Below are 25,605 nucleotides of genomic sequence, written 5' to 3' on the forward strand. Positions count from 1 at the left end.
ATATCCTCGGAACAATCAAAAGCTAAGTAAATGTAAATTATGGAAGAGGTTGAAAAGAAAAAAAAACCTCTAATTGTTATCTCATCCAGTCACTAGTCTAAAGATAACTTTGCAGAGTGTTGGTAGTAAGAGAGGGTGGGAGGATACAGACACAGAGACAAATACAGAGATGAGAGTAAATCCTACCAGAAACCAACCAAGTGCCAAGAGAGCACAGAATGCGGCAGTTCCCATCAGAAGCTGAGAGCTAACACAAGCACCATCCATGCAATACCTCCTTGAATCCTCACAAATACCTTCTAAAGCGTTGCCATTTCATGTTACTAATGAGGAAACCGAGGCTCAGAAAACCAAAAGTCTTAGCCCATGAAAAGGCAGAGCTTACATTTTAAAGACAAGCACCTTTCAGCCTGCCAATTCATAGTGCACTAAGCTCAAAAGCAATTCATCTTTAAGAACTTATAATGTATATTGGGACACCTGGGTGGCTCAGTGGGTTAAGCCGCTGCCTTCAGCTCAGGTCATGATCTCAGGGTCCCGGAATCGAGTCCCACATCAGGATCTCTGCTCAACAGGGAGCCTGCTTCCTCCTCCCTCTCTCTCTGCCTGCCTCTCTGCCTACTTGTGATCTCTGTCTGTCAAATAAATAAATAAAATCTTTAAAAAAAAAAAAAAGAATTTATAATGTATAAAAGCCCAACCTCAGATATTTCTTTTGTTATTAGCATTTTATTGTTTAGGAAAAGAACACTTAACTTTGTTCCCGGTCATTCTCACAAATATTGTTCAGGAAGCAATTTTAACATTGAACAAGAATGTTTAAAAACAAATTAACCGGGATGCCTGGGTGGCTCAGTGGGTAGCCTCTGCCTTCAGCTCAGGGCATGATCCCAGAGTCCTGGGATCGAGCCCCACATCGGGATCTCTGCTCCACGGGGAGCCTGCTTCCTCCTCTCTCTCTCTCTGCCTGCTTCTCTGCCTACTTGTGATCTCTGTCAAATAAATAAATAAAATATTTTTTTTAAATAACATAAATATAACTTAGGGTGAGCAGGAAAACCACTTTAACGCATTGTGGTGTTATCTCATGGAGGACCATGTCAAGTTCTCTTTCCTTTTCGTCTGTCCTCCACCACATTAGTGAATTTTTCCCCAATATTTGCTCTTTCTCACTGATACAAATGGAATTTTCAAGACTGTTTTCCATTATATGCATTGCATATTCCTATGACAGGAATGATCTTGATTTTTTTCCATCTCTAATTCTCTCCTGGTCAACTAGTCTGTCAAGCAACATACATTTATCTAAACTTCCAGAGACACTTAAGGACTATCTCCACTCAAGAGGCAGGAAGCCAGAAAGGCCAAAAATTCCTAGAGTTAATCCTTAGAGCTCCAGCATCCAAAGATGACATTTATAAAACATCCCTAGCATTTGAAAATAAAAATGAGGGTACTAAGCTGTTATCCCTGAAGAAAACAACCAAAATGAACTGCATGGAGAAACACATGAGTCTATTAAAATGCGGGAGACAAGAGGCTACAGGTAAAAAGCACTTTAATACAGTTTCTGACTTACGTTTCTCATCATCAGCGTGCACCAGAGATGCTGCCCTTGACAAAACATCCAATGGTGTCTCCATTCCTGGTTGGAGCCTAGAAGGTAAAAAAGAGAATAAAAAACTTAAAGAGAATTCAAACGACTCATTTAGAATTGCGGTAGTTAACAATTAGAAGGATTCCCCCACCACATGCAAATCAAGGGTCAGAGGATGAAATTCTTCCCAGTCTGAAGAAATTCAGTGGATTTGGTCCAGCACAGCTAGAGCAAAGGGTTAAATTCCACTCTGTCTACTAAGCTCAACCTTGCTGATTCCAGGAAGCAGTTGGTTTTAGAGCTAAAAGGGATATTGTGAATATTCATGCCCATGTTATTTGCGCTTATAAACCTTTATGCGTGTGCTTAATAACATGCCCATACAGACATACCTAGTAAAAAACAGCTTCAGAACAAAAGCTGCTCTATGAATGTAGTATTACTACCAGTCTGAGATTTTGTTGTGGTGATGTGTGTTGTTGGTTTACTAGTTTTAACAAAAATTACTAAGACTGAACAGTTCTGTTCATTCACCTCCTTAGCGGAGACTCTGCATGGCCGTATCACTATATATTCGATGTACTCATGAAAGGTCTGTGAATTCCAATGCAACTGGTATTTTCCATTCCAATAGGAATCTTGGTTTTTAAATATCATGTTATGGGGGCGCCTGGGTAGCTCAGTTGGTTGAATATCCGACTCTTGTGTTTCAGCTTGGGTCATGATCTCAGGGTTGTGAGATCAAGCCCTATGTTGGGTTCCATGCTGGGTGTGGAGCCTACTTGGGATTCTCTCTTTCACTCTGCCTCTCTCCCTCCAAAATAAATAAAATGCTTTAAAATATAAATAAAATACCATATTTGTATGGTACTTCCTATCACCACAACCCATCACCAATTTACCTAGTGCTGTGTTTTTTAATAAGCCTAGGTTTTACTTTAAATTTTGTTTTCTTAAATTACAGCATACATATAAAAGCAAAGACTGCAAAAGATTCAAAGATGGTGAAAAACCTAGAAAATCAGGCCCTTTGCCCAATTTTCCTTTTCTGGGTTATTTAAACAAGTACACATGCACACACACACATGAACACACAAACACAGGCACACACAATTATTGGGAAAATAGGCACACCCTATTAGTGCAACTTAAGTACACCCTTTTAAAGGCACTGAGTACTGACTGTATATTTGTCAGTTACAAGACATAGCAGATCAGCTTGCTTTGTTAATATCATATTTCAGGTCTCCAAAGAAACATTAAGTCTTGCCCGGCAATGCAACTTCATTTAATAAACATTAACTATCTACAAGGTGCTAAGGCAGGAAAATAATAAAAGGCCAGTAGTTATTTTCAAAGAGTTTCCAATCTGTACAACAGACAGGCCTACAAGAATCTAGTTTAAGTATCTTCCAAAGTGTTTTGCACTATATGTTCTATTTTATAAGAAAAAAAAATTTTTAGAAGTTTGGGAAATGCTGAAGTAAACCAAATTAAGCTGCTTATTTTCCTTCCTGTGCTTCAAATATGTTGCTATGCCTTCCTTCTGCATGAGGCTTAGGCAGTAGGGATAGTAGCTCTCTACATATGAAATCCCTTGGGTGCCTGGCTGCCTTAGTCAGTAGAGCCTGTCACTCTCAACCTCATGGTCTCAACACAGGCATGGAGAGAAAGGAAAGGAAAGGGGAAGGGAAGAAAAGGAGAGGGGAAGGAAAACGGAAAGGAAAGGAAAGAGGAAAGAAAAGGAAAAGGAATGAAATCTCTTAAATTGCACCATTCTTTTTTTTTTTCATTATTTTTACTAACATATAATGTATTATTTGCCCCAGAGGTACAGGTCTGTGAATCATCACTCTTAAACAATTCGCAGCACTCACCATAGCACATACACTTCCCGATGTCCATAACCCAACCATCCTATCCCTACCACCACCCCCCAGCAACCCTCAGTTTGTTTTGTGAGATTAAGAGTCTCTTACGGTTTGTTTCCCTCCCAATTCCATCTTGTTTCATTTTTTCCTTTCCTACCCAATACGACCCCTTGTCCTGCCTCTCAAATTCCTCATATCAGGGAAATCATATAGTAACTGTCTTTCTCCGATAGACTTATTCGCTCAGCACAATACCCTCTAATTCCATCCACATTGTTGCAAATGTGGATGCAAAAGATTTTATTTCTTTTGATGGCTCAAACTGCACTGTTCCTACTGGGAACACTTAGGAAAATAATGGATTAAGGGAAGACATGTTAAGTACCAAAACAGTGGTATAAACAAAGCCCTATAGAAATAAGGAAATAAAGATGAAAAAAAATACAAATGAATTCTGAAAGACTTTGTGGAGAAAACAGAACTAAGAGCCTCTGAAGTATGGATATATAAGTTCTTCCAAAGAAGAACAAAAGAAGAATCTATTCAGGAACAAGTTGCCCCGATTGGCTAGAAAAAAAAAAAAAAAAGAGTAAAACAAGGACAGGAAGTAAGAGACAGGGATGGGATGGGAGTTCTGACTGGGGCCACACTGTGGACAGACTGAGACTTGGGTTTGTTCCTGTGTGCGTTAAGGAGCCACTGAAATCTCTGAGCAGAGAACTAGCTTGGCCGTTGATAATGAAAATTATCCTGGTAGCATCACGTAGTCCCATCTATGGAACGGGAAGCCAAAGGCAAGGTAAACAATTGGAAAGATACAGCTATGCAGCATTACAGGAGCTGTGGGGACAGAACACTGGAGACAGACTGACAGGTCTGGAAATATGAGCAGACAAAGACAAAACTTGAGAGTCGCTCCAATGTGAAACCGAGAAAACAAAGTCAGAGCCAGCAAATAGTTTGGAGGTTGCACGGGGAGGGGGAAGGGGATAGGTGAAGGGGGTTGGAAAATAAATAAATCGCAATACCAGAAATGGGGCAGTGGGGGGCAGAGGAAGATGTAAGTGGAAAGTCAAAGCCGGCTGTCAGTGAGGGCAGCAATGTCATCAACCACAGTTCATGTCTTTTTTTTTTTTTCCAGAGACAATGGAACATGAATAAAATCAGAAGGAAAAAAAATGACATTCACATTCCTAATCTTCTTGGTAAAATAGAAAAGATCATCTCTTGAGAGTAAGGCCTTTTGAACTTGTTCAAAGGTAAAGAAAGCAAATAGTTTGAACAGAAGGACAGGAAAAGGTTTGCTCAGCTCTCAAGAACTCAGTTATATTCTCTTCATCTAAGTCAGTTTCCTATTCAAGCAAGAATTGGACTTAAAGTCTTTTATTCTGATTAAGTTAATGCTGATAAACATTCTACTCCAGAATACAGTATTTAGACTCAAATTCCTTAATTTCCCGGTGAAGCTGAAGGACAAAGCTTGTGAAGGACACACCCATCCCAATCACACAATCTTAACTCTCCTCTCACCTGGTGAAAATTCTAACCTCAAACAGATACACGTTAACATATCCCTTAAGTTACGAAAATTATACACCTAAGTGTTACGCACAGAAGCAAAATACCAAAACACAGAAACATCAAATACGCAAAGAAGTAGATGCAGAATTCTAGCATCATAGGACATTACATATTTAAGTTTACTCAGATACCATGAAATCCAAACCTCCAAGCAACTTAACGTTCAAAGCAGGCAGGTAAGGGATTAGGTGTTTAAGGTTCACCTACAAGGCACCTGCCATCTGCTGCAGCCTTACTTAATGAAACCAACCAATTTTTATTACACAATTATCCTGAGTTCAGGGAAGTACTCGGGAGAAGTAAAAGAGAAACAGAAGATACAATCTTTGCTTTCAAGGAGTTATGATCTTATTGGCGAACCTAAAGTATAAGGAATAGATTAACAGACAAATTTCTTTAAAGGAATGGGGTAACGAACAGACACATTTAAAAGAGAATAAAAGACAAGATATAGTTTAAGACCAGAATGTGTATTGTCTGATAAAAAAGAGATCAGAGTCAGCTGAAGAGTATACCTTGTGAACATTTACTCTTTGCTTCGAGCAGACATGTGTGTGCTTCAAAAAGCCACTTCAAAGATCTCCTTCCCTAATTTCTCTCCCTCAGGCTGTCATGCTCCTCCCTGACCTCTCTTACTCACCTGGCTCGCAGTGTCGGAGTATCTCCTGGGCGCAAGGACCCTGTCTTATCCTTACATGTACGGTCATGTTGGATCAAAAGCCTGAAGAAAGGTGCAGAGACAGGAATGAAAACCCAAGACAGGGAAACTGAGACCATTCTGGTCAGAACAGAGAGTCCCGGTTAAGAGAAGGAGAAGTTAAGTGTGGGTGAGCGCGATGTGGGTGGCTGTAGGAACAAGCCAAAGGCTAGCTGGACAGGTTTACACTGAACATGGTAGGCAAGAGGCAGCTACTATTTAGTCTCTGAGCAGGCTGGTGATCTGATATTAACGAGAGATCCTTGTTTAGCAGTTCTGGAGAAGATGGTTTGACATGACAGAGTAAAGTGAGAGGTCAGTAGAACCAGATCAGTTAGGAGGCTTCGACAGGAACCAGGTGTGAGAGAAGGACAATAGGGCTGGTTCAATATATGCAGGTGGGAGATGAAGGCCAGCAACTATCTAGCCACAAAAGACCTAAGCAAATACAGGTGGAAGAAAACAGTAATAAAATAAATTTTTAAACCTTATGAAAATTAAAAAAAAAAAAAAAAACCTTAAGGGTTTTACAGCTCTACAATATTCACAACGCAATTAAAAAAAAAAAAAAAACATGTTAGTAAAGTTGTGGGAGTTGGAGGGAGACAATGGTTACAGTGTTTGATGGAGGGTCACACCACACTGAGAGACAAGTTAGCATAGTGGTTATTTAAGAGGATGATCTTTAGACACCAAACCATCTGAGTTTGAACTGGGCTCAGCCACTTCCTATTTGCGTGTCCCTGGAAAATGACTTTACCTCTGTGGGTCTGTTTCTTCGTCTGTAAAATGGGAATATGAATTCCTATTATCCTTCACAGGGTGTTATAAGAAGTGGATGGGCTTTATATGTATTAAAATAATCTTTGTCAAAAGTTTTGCAAACATATTAAATAAGCTGCAAATGATGATGGTAAATGTTTTGAAAAAGGGTGCTGACCACCACTTTACACGGCGACGTCTCTGAGATGAAGGAAAGTTGAGACCTCAAGGAGAGGAATTAGTCTTGCAAAGGGAGGCAGGTGGGAAGGAGACAAAGAGCATTTGCAAAACACCCAAGACAGACCCAAGCTGGGCTTGGATATTTGGAGGGAATGACCTCAGTTCAGGGAACACAAGGTGCCCACAAGGTGGGGCAAAGTAGTGACTGGTGGGGTATGACAAACTGAGACTTTATTCTCAGTGCAAGGCTGAATGGTCTTACACAGGGGAGAGGGACGCCTGGTTTATTATACATCCTTTATGAACCATAAATCATCTACTACCTTTTGCCAAAGATTACGCAGCATCCAGAAAATAAAGCCAAGTATATCCCAGTAGCACGTTCTCCTTTGTTCTCCTTTCCATGATGGTTTCCACTTTATAGTATCATGGTAACCAAAAATGCAATCACTTGAAATGCTCACACCTGAAACATAACATCATTCAAGTGAAAAGAAAGTGGTTTTGGAAAAAGACATCATGTGCACCTGTGAAGGTGTTCTACTCTCTTGCAAATCATTTCCAGTCTAGCCATTTACCTTTCCTGGGGATGACTGACAAATATGACCATAAGTCATCATAAACAGAACATACATTTTGTTTCATTTTGCAAGCAATGGTCTGTATTTTCTCTGCCAGCCCATATGCTTTACTTCAAGCTCCCTTATTGCCAAAACTAATAAAAAGCTTAAGGTGGAGAATAGAGAATAACAGATCAGTTCTAAAGCTACTGAAATGTAGGGACATTCAGTGCGAATGAAAAGCTCAGCTATAAATCTGAATGCCATTATTTTGGACTTCCACAAAGAACTGTCCCTTTTTGATCAACAAGAGGACAAAAGCACCTATCTTGGAAATAGAATCACAGGGTGTATTCGATTTTTTTTTTTCCAGGCAAGAGAACAGAATTTCAAGACATGTTACAGAAATGTTCTAAGGAGATTTCCCAAGTGAAAGCTACAGCACCAGGCCTGCCTCACTCCGTGGCTCTGCCAGGAAGTGGCCTGACTACATATTAATTTGGGGAAGACTAGGAAAACATGGAGCAACCACCCTAGCAAGGGCGGGAAACCAGTGGGAGTGGGGAGAAGCACATTCAAACTGATGTTCCTGCCACACTGTCACTTGGCCAAAAAACACAAACAGGAAGACATCACTATCCTGAGATACTGATGACACCTCCAGCTTCCAGAAGCACGCTAATCAGGATCTCTAACTCCTGTTGGTCCTGCTCTATCCCTCTATCCCCTGCAATCAGGGCCACTTCCTGGGATAATCTAAACCAGCCTCAGCTAATAAAGCACAACTGGAGGGCAAGTTTAGGAGTATGAACCCTCACACCATAGCAGGGGATTATGGCCCTTTGGCCATCAAGAATTTAGAGGCTTTCATTGTGTATCTCCTATTTCTATTAAAACTATATCCAAAACAAAACAAAACAAACTATACCCAGACCTTACAGAAGTAACATAAACGAAATATATATCACACTGTGGTCAATTTGGCCAGCTGTCCATCTCAGTGAGGAGGACAACTGAAATAAAATTTCAGACCAAATCATCACCAGGTTCTGGCAGCCACATGGAAGCATGACTTTGGGCACATCATACAGATGAGCATTACCCTCTTCACTGTTTTCTTCTCCATAGTGTGTCCAGCTGATGCCCCACTAACTTCTTGCAACACACATTCTTCCCATTAACACCCAATTCTCAACCATTCCTCTATGTTCTTGCTGAAAATATCTCGTTTGTGCGATCCTTTTTTTTTTTTTTTCACACTTTACCATCTGTTAAATCAATGGAGCCAGGACTTGAGCCCTATTTTAACACTTTCACTTGTTCAGTCAACAACCACCACTTTGTTCTAGGCTTTGCTCTACAAGCCTAAGCCTGATTGTATGGGTCAGCCATTTAACCTCTCCAGGCCCAAGGTCCCTCACCTAAAGAAACTGGCAATAATGTTGCTCACTTCCTAAGTCACAAACTTGTCCTGTGGACTACATGATACAACGAAACTCCGGCCACCACATAAGGCTGTAAAGCACAGGCTTTTCCAAAACACACTCACGTAAATTATTTCACTGGATTCTCGCCGTAAGTTGGCCAAAGAGGATTATTACTATTCTTCTGCAGATGAAAAACCCAAGTGCCGAGAACGTAAGTGACTTCCTGAAGAAACTAAGACTAGAATCCAAGTCCCCTGACTCACCATCCGTGCTATTTTTACTACACTTAAGCTGATTTTCATAAAGACTTCTGGAGAAAAGCAGTTATTTATTTTTAGTTTTTTATTAAGCTATACCTCCCTTCCCAAAAAGAAACCCCTTCTATCATCAACCAAGGCAAGACTTCCAGTCTGTGTACCTCCCCTATAACTTGAGATACATCAGCCAATAACTTCACAGTTTCTAAAGCGAGGAAAGGGAAACCAACCCTCCCCTCTTACAAATGAGAAAACGGCGTATTTTACTTTCTTTGAGGAGAGACAGGCATGCAGTCTCAGGAATGGTAAGCAAGCCAGGTGGAAAAATGCTCACAGTCAGCGGGTTCTGAGAGCGGAACTAGTGACCCTGGCCACCACCCGCTCCACAGCTACAGAGCAATTAAAGGGAAGCCCTCAAGGCTTCAGGCTCTGAAAACGACTTCAGTATTAGGAAGGACAGTTTCCACTTAGTCACACTCAAGAGAACCTGCTGTTGAGCTCCCATGGATAACTATTATGGAACAGTGAATGATATTTTCAAATCTGCTCCTTATTTGTATTTCTCACAACTGTAAATTATACACCACACTACTAAAGAGAGGCCAACCCTTACTCAAAACACTCTTCCAAGAGTCATACTGTCGGGATGCCTGGGTGGCTCAGTTGGTCTGCAGCTGCCTGCAGCTCAGGTCATGATCCCAGGGTCCTGGGACAGGGCTCTGGGTTGAGCTCCTTGCTCAGCGGGAAGCCTGCTTCTCCCTCTTCCTGCACTCCCCCTGTTCAGGCACATGCTCTCTGACAAACAAATAAACCTTTAAAAAAAAAAAAAAGAAGAAGAAGAAGAAAAAGTCATACTGCCAAAGAAAGCATGAACAGACAGATCCTCTGCCAGGCCTATGTTCCTCACCTGGGCATAGAGCTGGTATGTGTAACTGACCCCTACTGCCTAATGTACAGCACCCCACCAAGTACCGTGTCAGGGCCTGGCCAGCTTCCACTTACACCCGGTTCCTCACTTCTACTCATAGCCACTCCTGAAAATCTATTCCAAGGCCAAGTGTATTAAATCTGAACAATATGCCTAAACGTTCTATGCTTATTTCCAGAGAACTGAAAATACATATGTATAAAATCCCTAGTTGGGCTTTTAGGTGCCTACCAATCTCAAACAGAAGCCCCAGAATAAGAGTCAGCTGATGGCAGTCCTTCCATCCTAGAAAACTAATAAAACCTGGCAAGCTGGGACAGTCTTATACCCTTTCATAATGATATAAGGCCCCTCCTATGAAAGCTCTGCAGGAGGCAGTCTACGGGTTGGGCAGCCATCCATCTCTGGTCCTCCAAAGTGGGATTCGTTAGATGGCGAACCAAGGTAAGCTCAGGTGTTTGCCATCAACTCGGCTATGCCTACTTCTGGTCTCCACCTCCCATCGTCTCAATAGAGACTGAGATCCCAGACAGCGGGGGCTGAGTAAAGGGTACCACTCTGGATGGAAACTCCTGAACCAATGCTCAACTCAACCACTTCAGGTTTTCCGATGCTAAAATGGCCCAAGGCTTGGCTCTATGGACCCCCTTGACCGCCCCTCCCCCGGGATATGATATTTAGTCGTCTTGATGACCCTGGCAACAGGAGCTGCCAAGCAGTGCTACCATGCAGAAACTAAATCCTCCGGTCCTATAATACAGTTTGGTATCAGTGTCAGCTCTACACCTGCACAGACAGTATGAAAGCTAAGTCATGTGCCAGTTGAGAGTCATGTATATAGCAAGCCCAATGTTGCACAACTAAACTTAGGTTACAGCATATTTCCTGACCTTTTATGTGAGACTGCCTGGTGCTGGTAAAAAATCCTCATTGCTGGCTGAAGTCTACTTATCTCCCCCAAAGGATCCCCCAGGAACTGTACGGGCCCACACTAACATGTATCTAAGTAAAAAATAAAATAAAATTCAAGTCTGGATTTCTGAGCAGACTACCGATTCCCACCATTTTTTGACACTGCTGTCAGATAAAATGCAGTATCCTTGGGGCACCTGGGTGGCTCATATGCTGGCCTACAGCACAGCATATGAAATAAAGGAAACTGGCTGGGTTTTTTAATTTACTCTGGATATGCCTGTTCCAGCCATTTCTTTTATTTGGAAACTTAGAATTTCCTATTCACAAGTCCTAAGGTCCCCCCTTCCTCTCAGTCTGTTTTGGGGTTTCTTTTTGTTTGTTTGTTTGTTTAGTGGAGCCCAAAATGGGCTCAAACTCACAACTCTGAGATCAAGACCTAAGCTAAGATCAAGAGTTAGATCTTCAACACACTGAGCCACCCAGGCATCCTTCTCAGGGATCTTTTACCCCCAAGAATGAGAGACATGAATTTGTATCAAAGTCTAAGGTGGCATACGTCCCATAATATCTAAGTCTAACTGTCCACTGTTCCAAATCTCAACTCAGCCTATTAAAGCCTAGATAAAACCTTCTAACCCATGACACATTATACCATTAGGAAGCACTCTACTTATCAGCATCAGTATATATGCTCAATTCTCATCATTCACGCAGCCATGCTCTCTAAAGTCTTCAAGAACGCTGAATTACTGAACACTGAGCCACTGCTCCTAGGGGAAGCACATGGTTAGGTTCCTTTGAGCCACTGGTTACATTTTTGTCAACTGATCAACAAATCCTGCTTTTAGGTGTGTTTCTGTTTAAAGACACCTTATGTGATATCTATTACTGATTCATTCACATTGCGTTTATGGCCAACAGCACTATAATTCATGCCTGAATGAAGCTTATCTAATGCACATATTTTCACCATGTATTTTTTCTAAAAGGCACATCACAGCCTCCTTGCTCCTGGGATCACTATACTGGGAGGGCCACTGTAAACACCAAAACCAACAAAAAGCCCCCAAAGGAGAAAAATATGGCACTAAATAGACCACAGGTAGGGAGTACAGTGTGAGAACTGAAACAAGAAGTCAGAGTAGTTTGCCTTGTCTGACCTCGCCTGAGAAGTGTGCACTTAGGTAGACTCGTATTTTTCACCACTCAGTGCATGTGCAGAGTGACAGAGAAAGTCTTGCAAGTTCAGCTTCAGGATTCCAAATAAATTTTGGTAAGTAGATGAAGTAAGAAATCCAAGGAGGCACCGTATCTGGTTATCAGACCTGAGGCATGAGACAATGCATTTTACAAGGTTTTCCTCCTTTGCAAAGCAACTGTCACACTGCGTCCCGGGTAGCAAGAATTTTTCTGGTTTCAGCACCTCCCACTTATGCTCTTGCTTTTCTTACCTTGGCAGTTTATACTCAATATTTGGCAGCCCATTTCTTTCTTCCTTCTCTTCTTTCTTTCTCTTTCTTTCCTTCCTTCTTTCTTTTGATCTTATTTATTTGTCAGGGAGAGAGAGAGAGAGAGAGAGGGCGCGCGCGCAAGCACAAGCAGTGGGAACAGAGGTGGAGGGAGAAGCAAGCTTCCCATAAGGAGCCCGATACGGAATTCAATTCCAGGACCCTGGGATCATCACCCAAGCCAAAGGCAGACTCTTAACTGACTGAGCCACCCAGACATCCCAGTGGCAATCCAATTTCTAAGCAGTTGTTGTTGCTGTAGTTGTTTTAACATGGTCAGAATCTAAATGGCTACAGACTGTTGGCAGCATTCCCTCTTCTCTCCTATTAGGCTCATATCGACTTCATTACCTTTAGTTTAGATGGCCTCCCTAAAACAATCACAAATGAGCTTCAGTTATGCACAAACTTAACACACAAATATTTTCTCTCACCAGGTTCTGCAAGAGCTTACCTAACACAGGCCAAACACCAGACTTGATATGTGTTAAGACTGCTACAGTGTCGAAATTGTAGTTACATTAAAATTTTCCCCAATGTATGTGAATTTTACCTCCTGAATTTACAACTCTTATTATTTTATGAAGTCACAGTTACTTTACTTATATTTCAGGAAGGCAAACTAGAACCTGCATGGCAAAACTACCCAGGAAAGATGCTGAGAAAAGACACAAAGTAAAATCTTCCTTGGGATTTGTTTTGGCAACCACCAAAGGTTCTCAACAAGGCTGACTCCATAAGCAGTTAAAAGGAATTTCCCCTTACAGCACTCTTGTCAAACAGAACATCTGAAAGTGAAAGTTTTGGTTTCATAATGATTATGTCTGTAAGAACGGTTAAACTCTTCAGGTAAACTCATAGTACTAAATCAGTTGGGGGAAGGGGCAACAACTGTCATTAAGAAGCTCTCTCAAATCTTTAAAGGCTTCTATAATAACATAATACAAACTACTTTCAAAGCACATTATTCCCTCCAATTCCTGAACTTCTGTGATATGTTGGGAACAAATACTATTACCCTCTCACAGAAAGAAAATCAAATACAAAGGGTAAGTAGAAGTAACTTCTTCTGGTCACAAACTTAATAGGTGACAGAGATTGGAGTTAAAATCAAATCTCCAGAAATAAGCCAGAGCTGTTTTTACTACAACATTCACAGTTTTGGAATGTAGTCCATGGTTATTTATAGCAGAATTATCTTCTTAATTGTATTGTGTTTGGTCAAAATAAAAATTAGTTTGCATTAGCTTCCAAATGGAAAGCAAAAGCAAGCTGCCCCAAACTGTGACAAAAACAGTGGCAGGGGAAATCAGCCTGGGATTAAACGTGCACGAAAATCAAATAACTATTTGAGGGGTTTACATCATTTCTACCATGAGGGAGATGATTTTCAGCCAGATGCAACAGGAAACACACAGAAGAAAAACAATCAACCAATCAACCAACACAAAATTGTGTCTTGAGTATAAGACAACAAACTTCTAAAGGAAAGTATTTCTAAATGCATTATTTAAAATTAAAGCATTGAGATTTAGAGACGATAAACAACTTGTTCCAAGTTCAAATCGTACCCCATAAGGCTGTACCCCTAAGCTCTCTTTCAACTACCCACGCTACTCCTCACAGTCATGCGCGGCAAGGAGGAAACAATGAACATTGCAAGTTAGTGGACTAGAGGAAAGAGTTAAAGTTTGGTATGCTAAAATGGTATGCCAAACGGACCTTCAAATACTAATAGAAAAGTATCGTTTCTTGGTTTTGTCTTTGAAAGTTCAGAGGAAACAAATGCAAGCCTTTGCCTTTATTCTTGGATTTAGAAAAAGATTAGCAAAATCTACAAATTGGAAGGTAGTACCTTTCAAACAGAGGGAGCAACTAGCTGCGATAAAAGCTAGAAGTGGCCCCGGGGCTGCTGGTTCTTATTAACCACAAAGAAGGAAATACAACCAGCAAACATACAGCACCAATGATCAAAGTGAAACCGATTTTTTAAATCTCCAACATTAAATAGATGACTATATGCCAGTAAAGAGCAAAGAAACTAAGTTAATAGCCCCAGCAAGTACTGTCATCCTAACCTAAGACATTTCAATGCCTCAGTGTCAGGAATCAAAGGAGACTTTAAGCAAAACAAAAAAAAAGGAAAAGACGTTTGCGTTTCGTTGAGGCCTGCACTCGGTGCTGGAAGAGTGTGCCGTTCTGTTTTGGAGAGGGTCAGGGAGTATAGGAAGAGAAAAGAGAGACCCGTCCCAGCAGCCCATCCTCAGCCCCTTCCCTCAGTCCTGCACCCAGCCCTCCTTTGCCTCCGGTCAGGACCAAGCGTCTACATGGCGCGCCGAGCCCCTTCCCAGCGCCGCGCCTCGCACTCCCAGGACGCCTTGCTCGCGGGATCCCCCAGGAGCCGGACCTCCCTCTAAGAGTCCCTGAGCTTCGGCTCCAACCCGGAGCCTCGAATTGCCCCGCGAAAACCAGCCGCCGCCTCCCTCTAGGAGGACGTCCTCAGTCCTGCCCAAGTCAGCCCACCCGGAGTTCCCCCGCAGGCCAGCCCTCGCGGGCCGGGTCCTCCTGCACTCACCGCGGGGCGGCTCTGGGCTCGCCCGCCTTGAGCCGGCCGGGCCCCGTGGGGGGCAGCGGCGGGGTGGAGGCGGGACCGCCGGGCGCGCGGGGCGCACTCCGAGGGCGCGCCGACGCACAGGCGCGCTCGCGCCCGCGCTCCCGCACCGACTCCCCCTCCGCACACCCACACGCACACGCGGGCGGCGCGCGCCGAGCCGGGAGCCGGCGGACGCGAGCGCGGAAGCGCGAGGAATCCCTGGAATGAGGCGCCGCCCGCCCTCAGCCGGGCACTGCCGGGCTCCGCCTGGCCCGCCAGACCACGCCCCCGGACACGCCCCTCCCACCGAGCAGGTGGGCGGCCGAGGCAAGGTGAGCGGGCAGGGAGGCGGGGGCGGGGCCTCGTGCAACGAGGAGAGGCGCGTTTCCCTTCCCCCGCCCGCCGCACGCCCGGCGGCGGCTCTCACCTACCCGGCGGGTGAGGACGCGCTCGGGCGGGGAACCGCCGCGGCGGGCCCGGAGCCGCGCTGAGCCCCCGGGAGGAGGCGCCAGGTCCCGAGGGTGCAAGGACCCGGCATCTCACACACATCTATGCCCCTCAAGGCCCAGCCGGTGGAACACCTTCAGTGTGAGTGTACACGCACAAACGAAGCTGTTGTGCGCGCCCAGGTGCCTGCTGCTGTGGGCCAGGCACGTTCCCCACACGCACACAGTGGGCCCACGCACCAATGGACAGAGTACACGTGACACCAACGTCCACGGCTGAGCCGTACTCCACACCCACTGGACCTGCCGCCCCTGCCCCGCCACGCGCAGCCGGCAAGTGCCAGAGCCTCTGAGCATGACCTGCAGCACCACGGCTGCCCTCGGCTTCACACCCGCACCCGTCCTCTTTTCGAGAAGCAGCCGCTGCCAGGGCGTCCAACCCCTCCGGGGACCGGCGCTCCCACCCGGCTCACCGCGGGACCTCAGCGCACACGGGTGCCTCCCGCACACCCCGGACTCCCAGCTCCCCGGGACTCCGACCTGGACCGCTGCCTCACTCTATCGTTAACCACACACCCAAGCCAGACTGCCCAGACAGGCCGGCGGCCACACGTACCTGCAAGTACAGGTCGCACTTGCTCGGGGAAGTGTGTGCTCAGGTGCCACTTCGATCAGAACGGCCGCTGCAGTCCCGGGCACTCAGAAGCGGCTCGGTTTCCTCCCATTACAGCATTTTACCTCCACCACTCACTTCTCTCTCTCTCTCTTTCTCTCTCTCACACGCACTCACGCCCCAGGCGCCCAGCAGCGTCTTTCCTCCCCCTCCCTCGCCCGGAGGAGGAAGTCCTAGTAAATGAAAACAGTGTGGAAGGGAGGGAGCGGAGGAGGGAGGGAGGGAGGTGGGAGTGGAAAGAGCCCCTTCCAGCCGCTCACACAGCAGTGTTTGCTGTGTTTGGCAAACTCCAGGAGTCCACAACCCCGGCTGCTCTGAAATGTGCCCGGGGAGGGGCAGAGGGGAGGAGGTGAAACATTTCTAATTGGTGCAGGTTCTCATTACAGCAGCAGCGTAGACATGTGACCACGAAAAGAAAAGCCCTGTCTTTAATTTTTTCCTGTCATTCTCTAGAGATTTGGGGGGAGGGGGGTTAGAGGGGGTGGAGGCCTGATACTCCGGTCTCCGGCAGCCCTTGCCCCATTGTTTTCTCGTACTGCCACAATTAAGAAAACATTTGCTTAACATATCCAGCCGCTAACTTCATAAAATAAATAGTCAGAGACTGGACTTCCTCTGGTTTGCTTTAAATGGCTTCGGGTTGCTCGCCTTCTGGCTGTTCTCAAACCTGGGTCGTTTTTAGGAGCTCCTGCTACTATAGGGCTTTCCCTGGGAGAAGGCTCTGCTGAGAGGCAATAAAAAGAAATACCAGCTTACATTAATGCTGGGGCGGGGGCGGGGGGCGGTGTAGAAGAGGGGGTGCTTTGCCATTTTTAAACTCTTATGGCATCTGTGACCTAATCTGATCATATCAGATCACAACATATTACTTCATTTGATCTTAGCCCCCCACCCCTGGGTAGCAGGACAGGTATTAATAGTTCCATTTTACAGCCAGAGTAGATGTTCTCCCTAAAGCAGGTAGAGGTGTTGCCTGTACCAGAACATGGGTCTTAGGGCCCCTGGTGAAATATACTCTCCTCCAGGCCACACAGGACGACTGTAAATGGGAACCCAAGTGACAAGTCAACCCTAGCATAGCCGTCCCTGGTCTCTCAGTCCCCAGATTAAAATTCACAGATTAAATCTGGGAAGACTCCCAGTCTTCCCAAAGATATTTTTACTTAGACTCCATGTTACTTCATCACTAGTTTTAGACAAGGAGGGGAAAAAACCACCCTGAAAAGATCATAAAGAGGAGGTTTTCATCCTGCCAAGTTAGGGCAGGGCATGAGGAAAGAATGAGGACTGCATGGGCAGATTTCAGGAAGTGTGGCAAGACAGAAAAAGGGCTTGGGATTTGGACAGACCTGGATTTGAATCCAAACTCTGTTTGTGTTTGTTATAGGATTTTGGGTATGTCATCAAGCTCAGGTTTCTCATCTGTAAAACAGATAATTCTTACCTTGAAGATCCATTGCAGGGACCAAGGATTACGCAGAATATTGAATGAATACTCACATCTTCCTCCTTCACTCTTCCTACCTTAAATCCAGTCCTGCTGTGGCACGTTATAAACAGACACCCACTTTAACATGGGGGGGATGGGAATATAATTTTCCCAGATAATGCAGATGAATAATGATAGCAATAATAATACAACTACACATTTATAAAATGGCTTTGGGGTTTACAAAGTGTTCCCACATCATTATCTCATTTGATTTTTATGACAATTCTGCCATTTGTATGCTGCTAAATGATTTCCATTTGGGGTCAGTGTGGATGTCCTAAAGCTGCCTCTTTAATTTCCATCACTGCTCAGTGCAAACCTTACTCTGCAGATAAATCATGGGGACAGAAGGCCTTTTCTCATGGATGTGACCAGTCTTCGACCTTTCCAAGAATTAATCTCACTGCTTCCCTTACGTCAGCATTAGTGTGACTTTGCTCTAGCAACATCGAAGCATGGTTGTTTGAGCCTGGCTGTTTTAGTTGTGCAGAAGAAAGACACACTCAAGTTATCCTAAGAAAAAGGGGGTGTGCCTTCAAGATGTAGGTGGACCAGAACTGGAACATGTCAGATACATAGACTATTCACACAATGGGATATTAGCAGCCTAAACAAACAACGTATGCTAACACATAACAATAGGGATGAATCTTTTTTTTTTTTTTTTAAACTTATTTATGTTAGAAAGAGAGAGAGTGTGTGCGCATGCACAAGTGGGAGGCGCAAAGAGAGAGGGAAAAAGAATCTCAAGCTGACTTCATGCTGAGCTGATTTCACAATCCTGAGATCAGCACCTGAGCCAAGTCTGTGGCTCAACCTACTGTGTCACCCAGGTACCCCAAAAGGGATGAGGGTTGACAATATTAGGTGAAAGAAGTTAAGTCCCACAGGATTACATACAGCATAATATCCTATTTGTAATGTTACAAATAAAATGAAAAAGAATTGTAGGAGAACATACACCTACAGTAACACTAATACAAAAGAATAAGGGGATGATGACCAGAGGATTCAGAGTGGTAATTACCTAGGGAGGGGACTGCATTGGATGGGTGGGAGCGGTCACTGGTTAGATGGAGGTTATCGTCAAGCTCCACACTTTTGGATGGTGGATTCACAGGTTCACTATTAACAATAACCACTTAAATGATGGTGGCACAACAGTATGAATGCCTAAACCACACACTTAAAAATGGTTAAAATAGTAAATGTTGTGCTATGTGTATTTTACCATAATTTTTTAAAGGGGGGAAGGGCGCTTTAGGAAAAATACATTGGGCAACTTTCTAAAAACAAAACAAAAAAAACTTGCTGAAGTAGCTAACTGAAAAAACAAAGGTTGTACAGGGACCATTAATGAAAATGTGCTTCAAACCAAGGATTTTATAAAGGTACCAGAATTTTTTTTTTTTTTTAAGTAAACTCTAGACCCAATATGGGGCTTGAATTCAGGACCCTGAGATCAAGAGTTGCATGCTCTACCAACTGAACCAGCTGGGCACCCCAGAAATATTTTTAAAATATTTATTTATTTTAGAGAGAAAGGGAAGGAGTGGGGGCATGCAGAGGGAAAGAATCCTCACACAGACTCCCCAGTGAGTGCAGAGCCCAAGGCAGGGCTCTATCTCAGGCCCCTGAGATCATGACCTGAGCCAAAATCCACAGTCAAACGTTTAACCAACTGAGCCACCCAGGTGCCCCCAGAATTTTTTTTTTTTTTTAAAGAAAGAAAGAAAATCCAGGAGGTAGGTGAGCAGAGGTTGAGAAAAAACAAAATTTGCCCTGAATTGATCATGGTTGAAACCAAGTGGTGGTTACAGGGGGTTTGTTATACTGTTCTGTCTGCTCTTGCCTGTGTTTGAAATTTTTATATTAAAATGTTAAAAAATTAAAAGGAAAAGAAAGTATGAAGGACCAAAAGAGACTCTGTGGACTATTACCCTTACTCCTGCACAGTCCACAGTATTATTGGCCAGTCCTCCTCTCCGTTTCTCTGGGCCCCTCCCTAGCTTAATTCCTTACCCCTCCACCAAGGAGCTCCCTGGTCACTACTGCTCCTCTTGGCTTTTGCTCCCCTGGTAATGGACTCCCTTTGTATCGTCATAGTTCACATTGTTCATGGAGACAATGTGATTCTTCTCTTCCTGCTTGTCCATAGAAAGGGCATCAGTCTGATCTACCTTGAAGTGGGGTGTCTATGAGGGTCTATGAGGGCCCGTGACATCAGTCATAGTCCAGGAGGAGAAAGGATAGGGCAAGGGAGAGTGGAAACTATGGGATATATAACAGCCGCCTGCAGCAAGACTCTGACCAATGCAACATGTTGAAAGGCCCTCAGTTGTTCAATCAAGTGAGAGTAAGTCCTTTGCTTTTCCATTTGCTCCTTACAATTTAAGCCTCTGCAATGACTCAGTATTGTAAAAACAGGGCTGCTGGTTTTTTTCCCACCACCAACTTCCAAATAAGTAGTTTATTTTCCAATATGTACTCTCATGTCATACTTCCAAGAGGGAAATTGGGGAAACACCAAGATGGCTGCCAATATGAAGTGCTCATAGTATGTAGAGACTCATTATTCTCTCAGTACATTAACCTGCTGAGGAAGAAATGTCCTTTTCTACCCCATGGCCCTTTGCTTATAATGTGCTCACAGGAATTTCTCCTGTTCTCCTCTTCACGCAAAATTGTTTTCACAAAGAGCGCTGAGGGAACAGAAGATATGGGTTCTCATTCAGAAGATGTGTGTTCTCTATGTGATGATGTGGGCCCATGAAAGTCATTTTACCCCTATGGGTCTAAGTCTCCACACCTGTGAAGAACTTAGATCAGATCAGATTTGGCAAAGAGGTGTCATCTTGAGCACCAGCTCTGTCTGGAGTCCTCTCTTAATAAGGACTCTAAGCCACAACTGAGGTTCAATGAAAACAGAAGTGTCATGATGGATTAGTAATGTCTGCTCTGGGCAGGGAATAGGAGCTAGTGTATTGATGTTTGGCATTTCCGATTAGAGGAGCTCCAAAAATTCCTTCTAGCTATAACTTCTCTTTTCTCATCAAGTGGGAACAGGTGAATTTCTACTTTTCCAGAGACCAAAGTAACCAGTGGAAAAACTCAAATGATCTTATTTCAGTGCAAGAATACAGAATGAGAAATTAATGAAAGTAATAACGATACCTAACATTTAACAAGCACTTGCTATGGTCTGGACACAGTTCTAAGTGCTTTATTTTTTTTTTTTAAGATTTTATTTATTTATTTGACAGACAGAGATCACAAGTAGGCAGAGAGGCAGGCAGAGAGAGAGAGGGAAGCAGGCTCTCTGCCGAGGACCCTGAGATCATGACCCGAGCCAAAGGCAGAGGCCCAACCTACTGAGCCACCCAGGTGCCCCTATTCTAAGTGCTTTAAAACAAATATCTGGTTTAAGACTCACAACAGCCCAGCCCTATGAGGTAGGAACTGTAAATATTCCCATTATTTAAGCGAATGAAGAAACTGAAGCACAGAAATGTTAAGTAACTTGCCCAGGGTCAAAATAATAACGGTGCAACTAGAATTGAACCTTGCAGTCTAATTCTGGAGTCTGCATATTTAGCCTGTCACTCCACATCAGATATGGGGGGGGGACCTTGATAGTAATGCAGACTCTTAGGCCCCACCCAGACCACCCAGACCTACTGAATTAGAATGTGCATTTCAACAAGCTCCCCAGACGATTCATATGCACATTACCCTTTGAGAACCACGGTCTACACCGTATTATCCCTAGCAGGATATTAGCCACCATTTATTAAAAGCTTACTATACACATATACTGTGCTACACATTATGCCCATATAATTATGTTTCATCCACATAAAAATCCTAGAAGGGAAATCCTACAAGATCAATGGATTGACCAATGTCAATATTCTTTTTTTTTTTTTTCCCCAATGTCAATATTCTGGTTGTGATATTATATTGTAGTTTTTGCAAGATGTAACCACTTGGGGAACGGATATGTAGGATCTCTCTGGATTACTTCTTATAACTGCATGTGCGTCTATAATTCTCTCAAAATAAAAAGTGTAATTTTAAGAATCCCATTATGTAGGTTTTATTTTTCCTACTTTTATTGTTGAGGAAAAAGAAGCTTTAAAGGAGCTAAGCAGCCCAACTTTGCAAATAAGGATTGAGATCCTACTATGTAAAAGGGACTTTTGTAGCCACTGGGGACACAGCAGCAAACCTTGCTCTCACTGAGCTATCATTCTGTTGCAGGTGGTCAGAACTCAAACCCAGATCTGGCTTGCTAAGTAAGTCCTCTACTGCTCACATTTTGGAATGTGGTAAATTAATAGGGCTATGAGTGGTTAACATATTTGCAGAATTTCTAGCAAGATGTGTATGAAAGCATCTAACAGTACCAGGCACAAGGTAAGCACACGGTTAATTCCCTGTCTTTCTTTCCTTGCAAACTGTTTCAGAGCCCACAAATGAGCCTCAACCTCCATGATGACCCAAAAGGAATTTTACCCTTCACCCAGCTGGATAGAGTCCAGTGATAGGACCATTTTGAGTAGCAGTAACCCAAGTCTCAAATTGTTTGTGGAATTCATTGAAGGTGATATTCCAAGGTTTGGAGAAGTACCATTTTCTGAATGTCAGCTCTTTTCCTAGAATGGTTCTGAATGAATGATCTTAAGCAAGACCAGAATTATGGCCAAAACAATTACTGAGACCTCAGATCTCTGAGTGATACCTGTCTAACTGATCCAAGGATTGGATTTATCCTCACACAAGGAATTTTCCTTCAAATGCCATAAGAACAACTCATCTTGGCAGTAGATGCTTGCCATCTTTCTTAAAGACAAACCAGTGGGCTGTGGCAGGAGATAACAGGACCCATCTTCCAGAGAAAAGAATGTTGCAGATGCTGGATTCAAAGTCATCGAGAATTTGACCACAGGTAACTAGCTTTCAGACAGAGAATGGTTTGAGCCAGGGAACTTACCAGAAATTAGTATGCACTTTTCCTCTGAGTATAGAATCACTCAGAGGACAATACCACCTAGGAGAGAAATTCTTCAAACCAAGATTGCCACATCTCTCTTGGCTCCAGTTTCTTGCTTTGCATTCAGCTCTTACAAGCATGTGCTATATATAGGCAAGAAGAAAGTAAACAAGGAAGGAAGAAGATCAACATTCCTAGGTGCCAACTATGTACAAGGCATTCTACTGAGCCTTCCCATTTAATGCAGCTTAATCCTATGAAGAAGACATTATCAACCCCATTCTGTGGATGAAACAATGGGGGCTAGAGAGGGTAAAACTTTTGCCTTAGTAGTGCAGAGCCAGGATTCAAACCAGCTGTCCTGATCCTGATTCAACCTTTCAATCATATCATTTTTTTTTACCCAGAAAAGACCCTGTTGAGAATCTCTAAGTAAACCATTAAATCTACTCTTACAGATCAACACTTCAACTCTTAAGGGAAATGTCTCCTTTTTGTGGTCCATCCCCTGTGGGCTACCATATGGAACTGCAATATACTGAGGTTCTAACATCATTTTTTTTAAAGATTTTTTAAAAATTTATTATTTGACAAAGAGAGATCACAAGTAGGCAGAGAGGCAGACAGGGAGAGAGGGGGAAACAGGCTCCCCGCTGAACAGAGGGCCCAATGCGGGCTCCATCCCAGGACCCTGGGATCATTACCTGAGCCGAAGGCAGAGGCCCTAACCCACTGAGCCACCCAGGCGCCATAACATCATTTTTGACCTAATTTGTCGAATGATAGAGAAACTCTTGGCACATGGGAATTACTGAGATGTCAGCATCCGCCAGACTAGAGTTCAAACCCCAGTCCCACCATTTTCCAGCTTTATGACACAGAACACGTACTTGGACACTGCCCACCCTTCTATCTTCTCTCCTATGCATTAGTGATGATTCCTGCTTAGAAAGGGCTGGTAAAACAAGTACTGACAGACAAAGAGACAAGTACTGACAGACAGGGAAAGACAAATTTTGTATGATCTACTTATGTGTGGATATGCGGACTCTAAAAGGAAGGAAGGAACAAACGAATGAATGAACAAACCAAACTCATAGAAAAATCATAGACCAGATTTTTGACTGCCAGAGCCAGGGTTTGGAATAATAGGAGAAAGGTGGTCAAAAAGTAAAAACTTCCAGTTACACGATTAATGTACAATATGATGAAATCGTCAACACTGATGTCTGGTATATATTTGAAAGTTAAGAGAGTAAATCCTAAGGATTCTCATCACAAGGAAAAAAATCTTTTTTCTCTCTTTCTTTTTTCATATCTATATGAGATGATGGATGCTACCTAAACATCCTGGTGATCATTTCACAATATGTGTAAGTCAAGACATTATGGTATCCAGTGTTCTGTGTCAATTATATCATATTAAAACTGGAAAAAAAGAAAAAGCCCTAACTGGGGGGAAAAAAAAGATTCAGGGTTTTTTTTTTTTTTTTTTTTAAGCTTTAAGTACTTAAAAAGATCGTAAAATCATTTAATGGCTGTTTTTTCCACTTCATCATTCCTCTGTTTGACCCTACAGTTGATTACTTAAGACATCTTTAAAATCCAAGTCAACCCTACTTAGGCTGATGAATCCATATTAGCTTGTGTATTTTTAAAAAATATTTTTGTGTACATTAGAACAGTTGCATATTCAATAAAAGTGGCTCCAGTTCAAAGTCTAATGCACTCCTACTGTATATAATGCTGGCATCCCCAATAAGCAGATTGTGTTTGTATTTAGGGCACCACAATGTATGAACCTATTTTTGAAAGAATTTGATATATGTAAATAAATAAATACTCATCTTGAGCAACCACATCTTCATTATACTGTGTTTACAGTTTAACATGCTTCTGAATTACATATATAAGGAGGCCCCATAAACTTTCCAGTGCTTATTGGCAGTAGGGAAAATAGGTTTGGGTCCAAAATAGATGAGGTTTCTGCAGAGAAGGAAAAAGAGAAGGGTAAGGGTGGTTTTTTTTTTTTTCCTTCCAGAGTGGGAGCTTTGCAAAGAAGAGTAAGCTGATGCCTCAGGGTGGTAGGTAATGTCATTTCTATATCCTCGAGGTTGCTTCAGAAGCCAGAGGGCTGCTCAGTTGCCTTCCATCTGTGTTTCCCCAACCCACTCCTCCCCCACCTCCAGGAACTTGGTGTGGACCCTGGGTTTGCCCTGTGAGGGGCCTTGATCTAATTAGGGCAATTCTTCCTCTCTTCTTCCTTCCTTCTCACTTCCCATCCTCCTTCCCTCCCCCGCTTCCTTTTGTCTAGAGCACCCTCTGTTTGCCAATTGCCACTCTAGAAGTTAAAGCTGTGGCTATCAATAAAACAGACAAAGGTCCGGCCCTGAAGGAGCTTATACTCTAATGGGGAGGTGTTGGAGAGGAGGTGGGAAGAGAGACAGCTGGGAAACATAATTTTAAGTCACATAAGTTACTTTAAAAGAGTTAAAAATAGTAGTAAGAGCAATGAAAAAATACAACAGGGACAGGGAATAGAAAATGACAGGTGGTGGCAGCAGAATGGCCTCAGTCTGACAGCGTGATCAGGGAGGGCTTCGGTGAGGAGGTAACATTTGAGTTGAGAACTGAATGTAACAAAGGACCAGTCATGCCACAGTCTGGTGGGAGGATTTCCAGGCAGGAGAAATAGCAAGTGCAAAGGCTCTGGAACAGGAGCAGGTGTGCCATGTTTGAAGAACCATGTGAGGGCCAGAGTGGCTGTACCATATGTAATCAGTGAGGGAGAGAGATGTTTGAGATACAGTTGGGGAAGTAGGCGGGCTATAGGGAGGAGTTCAGACTTTATTCTGCATGTAAAATGAAGCCATTTGAGGGGGTTTAGAGAAAGGGTAACACAGGTTTGAGTTCTTAAAAGACTTCTCTAATGGGGCACCTGGGTGGTTCAGTGGGTTAAACCTCTGCCTTGGGCTCAAGTCATGGTCTCAGGATCCTGGGATCCAGCTCTGCATAGGGCTCTCTGCTCAGCAGGAAGCCTGCTTCCCCCTCCCTTTGTCTGCCTCTCTGCCCACTTGCGGTCTCTCTCTGTCAAATAAATAAAATCTTTTAAAAAAATAAATAAA

At 43.4% G+C, this 25,605-nt stretch overlaps 1 protein-coding gene across 3 annotated transcripts in view; it reads right to left on the minus strand.

Moving 5' to 3' along the window:
* The window catches only part of VGLL4 (vestigial like family member 4), a 154,546-nt gene extending 138,272 nt beyond the window's left edge, over positions 1-16,274 (minus strand). Inside the window, exons 1-2 of one of the 3 annotated variants that reach the window (XM_059390342.1) lie at positions 15,939-16,274; positions 1,580-1,656 (exon numbers count right to left, since the gene is read on the minus strand). In XM_059390342.1, the coding sequence (XP_059246325.1) occupies positions 1,580-1,643 (64 nt within the window). In that variant the 5' untranslated portion in view covers positions 1,644-1,656; positions 15,939-16,274. Of the gene's footprint in view, positions 1-1,579; positions 1,657-12,226; positions 12,247-14,858; positions 14,943-15,938 lie in introns of those variants that run through there. The other 2 variants (XM_059390343.1, XM_059390344.1) reach the window with 2 other exon arrangements.
* Positions 16,275-25,605: the final 9,331 nt, after the last annotated feature.

This window comes from Mustela nigripes, chromosome 2 (genome assembly GCF_022355385.1).
Source record: "Mustela nigripes isolate SB6536 chromosome 2, MUSNIG.SB6536, whole genome shotgun sequence".
Classification (NCBI taxonomy): Eukaryota; Metazoa; Chordata; class Mammalia; order Carnivora; family Mustelidae; genus Mustela; species Mustela nigripes.